The sequence below is a fragment of the Limulus polyphemus genome, unplaced genomic scaffold (genome assembly GCF_000517525.1).
Source record: "Limulus polyphemus unplaced genomic scaffold, Limulus_polyphemus-2.1.2 Scaffold1010, whole genome shotgun sequence".
Lineage (NCBI taxonomy): Eukaryota > Metazoa > Arthropoda > Merostomata > Xiphosura > Limulidae > Limulus > Limulus polyphemus.
In genome coordinates this window covers 45,920-49,779 of record NW_013666620.1, presented here as the reverse complement: position 1 = coordinate 49,779, position 3,860 = coordinate 45,920, and the positions used below count along the sequence as shown (strand labels likewise).

Sequence of the window (3,860 nt, the reverse complement as noted above, 5' to 3'; positions counted from 1 at the left end):
ACTGCATAAGTATCTTTCTAACACCGTAAGAAATTATTTTGAACTGGTGTATTTAAGTGTTTTACACTCACAAAAAGGGAACCTATTATTCTATAGGTATTTGAAGAACTTGTAGCATTCCGCCACAATTTAATTCTTCGTGTTGTTAGCCGACATTGGGCAGCTTGTACATAATTGAATAAATAGAGTTGTTTAAACATTTGTTTAACAACAAGTAAAAGCTTGGAATGGTCTATTCTTTCATTGGGGTGTGTGTCTGTGAGCCAGACTAGTTTCGGAGAATTCCACTCCCAATCAGTGACCCTGGACACTACCACCAATGAAATACCAAACCAAACCTTTATAGTAGTGAGGTACTTATTTGATTTGAGATCTAATTACAGTTTTGGACTTAGGAAGTCAAACCCCTTTGAATGATATATTTGACTATGCCCAAGGTCTCATATATTAATTTAGTCTAATCCTGTTTAAAAAGAATTTCAAATTGAGGGTAAGCTGGTAGAGATCCCGATGAGTAATAAAATCGAATCAGGTATCCGCGCGCCCCACGCTTCGTATTGCTGGCGTACAAAAATATAGCTAATAAAGAGGGAAAAAAAATCTTATAGATTAATTTACTCTAATCGTGCCTAAAAGAATTTCAAGTGCCGCGGCTATTGAGGAATTACTCTTAATCATATGAGGAGTCGATGTGGTAGGCGATAAACAGAAGAGTAGATCACGCTAGGACTAGATACGTAAATAAAGGTTCATTGGAACATCTTGTAAAATTCCAGGCTCGCGTGTTTAGTAAAACAAATATTCTTGCTTACATGTCGTTAATACTGAGAATCTGAAATTTCTTTTGTTGACCGTCAACAAACAAAATAGGTCATCAGAAAGCTTCTACTTTTTTTTTAGTAAGAAATGGAATTTACTTTGTAGTTAATGTGGTGGCTGAGCAGTATCAACGAAGCCCCTGCACATGAAGTTTAAACTCTTTATTGAAATTCAGAAACAGTTTTTAGGACTTCAACACTAATGGACGCATAACTTCACCAGCAATTCATCAACTCGGTGGGTAATTGAAATATCGCGTAACAAATTGCGTCAGATTTTTTTATTTCTCAACGAACCCCATCATCTCCCCAAGTAACTCAACTGTAAATCTCGAGGCTTATAACGCTAAAAACCGGGTTTCGAGATAACCGTGGTGGGCACGGCACGGATAGCCCATTGTCAAATTTTGCGCTTAACTACAAACAAACTCGGCGAAGATTGGTGGAGTGGCCGCTTTTGTGAATCACTTTGTAGACGTCAGCTAAAATTTTATAAAACAATATTTGCTTCTTGGCCTGGGAACTAACCCCCCCCCCAAAAGGAGTTTTATTTAGAGAAATGTTATATTGATTAGTCTCTGGGTATTTCCCCCACCCCCAAACCCATTAGAAATAGAAACCGAGGCAAAATGCAACTATTTCAGACAAAAACCAATGAAGTGAAACTTTTAGCAAACGTTTACTTAATTTATAGCGTACATCAAACCCACGATGTAATTAAAATCACGTCAAAAATATTTCATTAAGGATAAATTTACTTTTTTGTAATTCGCTTAAAGAAGCCAGTCGGTGAAGAACACGTTTGTATAACAATAGAATGGCTAAACGGTGACAAATCCTTATTCGGTCCCGCGATGGATTAGTAGTAAGTTTACGGACTTAAAACGCTAAGGTCCGGGGTTCGATTCATCGCGGTGGACAGTTCGCAGAGAGTTCATTGTGTATCTTTGCCCTAAAACAACAAAAGTCCTTATTCGTGATAAAATTTACTAGTTTGCTGCAATGAGGAGAAAGTCCCTTAAATACGGGGACTAGGGTTTGAATCCCATTTCATTTGAGTTTATTTCGGATATGGGCCTAGCACAGCCCTGTGGTTAGCGTGCCGAACTGTAAGTCCGAGGTTTCATGGTTTGCATCCCGTTACTGCCAAAAAACAAATCGCGCTGCGTACTTTGGGGTCGTGGATGGATTATTAGAGTGACAGTCAAATTCCACTACCCGATTAGAGCAGCCCATTCTGCTGTGGTGTGACTGGTGTTAACTGGTTGTCTTCCCTCTAGTCTTTCACTGCTAAATTAGGGACGGCTCTGCGCGAAATTCAACAATCAATTGCAACATTTCGAATATTGTGGTTAAATAAATTACCCAACCGAATCGTGGTAGGTATTTAGGCTTAGTAATCCAGGGGTGGCCAGAAATTAAAGTTATTTCTCTTCGCCCCCTTTTCTTGGCTTGTTTTAGGTTTGGTTTAATTTGATTCTTACGCAAAGCTACACGAGGACTATCTGCGCTAGCCATCCCTAATTTAGCAGTGAAAGATTAGAGGGAAGGCAGCTAGTCATCACCATCCACCGCCAACTCTTGGGCTACTCTTTTACCAACGAATAGTGAGATTGGTCGTCACATTATAATGTACTCACGGCTGAAAGGGCGAGCATGTCTGGTGGGACGGGGATTCGAACCCGCGACCCCCAGATTGCGAGTTAAGCGCCCCCTAACCACCTGGTCATGCCGGGCCAATAATTTTAGAGATTTTGGTGATATGAGCTATGATTTCCGTGGAATTTTGATTATGCTTTGGTCACTTGCCCTGGTCAAGCGAGAGGAAAGGTCGAGAAGACGATAGGATGTGCGTTTGTTTTCTTGTTGGTCATTCCACATGAGTCAAGATCCAGCAAAACCTTTTCCATTTTGCTTAAATACCGGCAAATAGCAAATTAGATAGGCTTAGCGTTTATAAAAATGACTTTAGAATATGAACTTGAGCAAATAATAATTAATACAACATCCATAAATAATTTTACAGGGCCAGGCAAAAAAGAAATTAATATTTCTAATAATATCTGCATCTAAGGCGTAGAGATTTGTTGGATTCTGTTGTACTAAAACACGTGATTATGTCAAGGTTTATATTGAAGACAGTTGCATATTTATCATACCTTTTACATCTACTTTCAAATTATCCAATCAGCGCCATCTATAAATATACATTTTACTAATCTATAAGAAATATTCTAGACAATAATACAACGTATCACGTACTTATCTCCACCGGACCACATGTAAGGTGCTTCGACTTAAAAGTACAAAATTTTTTGACATCGTCAAAATATAGTGATGGCGGACACGCTAGACTATACGGATGTCCTCCCGCACAAGTGTAAAATCGCCGACAGGTGGCAGGATCAGCAAAAAGTCCATCTGGTGCAGGGCATTCGTATTCTTCTTCTTCTCTTTTTTGTCTACTCAGTGGTGTGGAGGAAACTGAAATTTAACAACAATAAAAGTTCGGTATCATATAGACATTCCAACCTTTAACCGAATATTGTTTAAGTTTTAATCAAAGAAGTGAAAAATGTGAGCTGTATAATTTTTGTATTAAAATCCACAAATTCGCAAAATGTAGAGAGCGGATCAGGTAAGTTTTACATCTTTTACCCAAGATATTTATATCCACACGTTGTGTATTTCTGTGTGAATCTTACATCTTTCACCCAAGATATTTATTTCCACACGTCGTATTTTCCTGTGTGAATCTTATATCTTTTACCCAAGACTGTATATTTTCATACGTCGTGTTTTTCTGTGTGAATTTTACATCTTTTACCCAAGATATTTATATCCACACGTTGTGTATTTCTGTGTGAATCTTACATCTTTCACCCAAGACTGTATATTTTCATACGTCGTGTTTTTCTGTGTGAATTTTACATCTTTTACCCAAGATATTTATATACACACGTCGTATTTTCCTGTGTGAATCTTATATCTTTTACCCAAGACTGTATATTTTCATACGTCGTGTTTTTCTGTTAAATCTCT

The 3,860-nt window shown here is 38.0% G+C and overlaps 1 protein-coding gene across 1 annotated transcript in view; it reads right to left on the bottom strand.

Moving 5' to 3' along the window:
* Positions 1-3,860, bottom strand: part of LOC106461678 — a 28,895-nt gene that overhangs the window by 19,547 nt on the left and 5,488 nt on the right. The window contains exon 2 of the mRNA XM_013921523.2: positions 3,081-3,302. Coding sequence (XP_013776977.2) covers positions 3,081-3,302 — 222 coding nt within the window. The remainder of the gene's footprint in view (positions 1-3,080; positions 3,303-3,860) is intronic.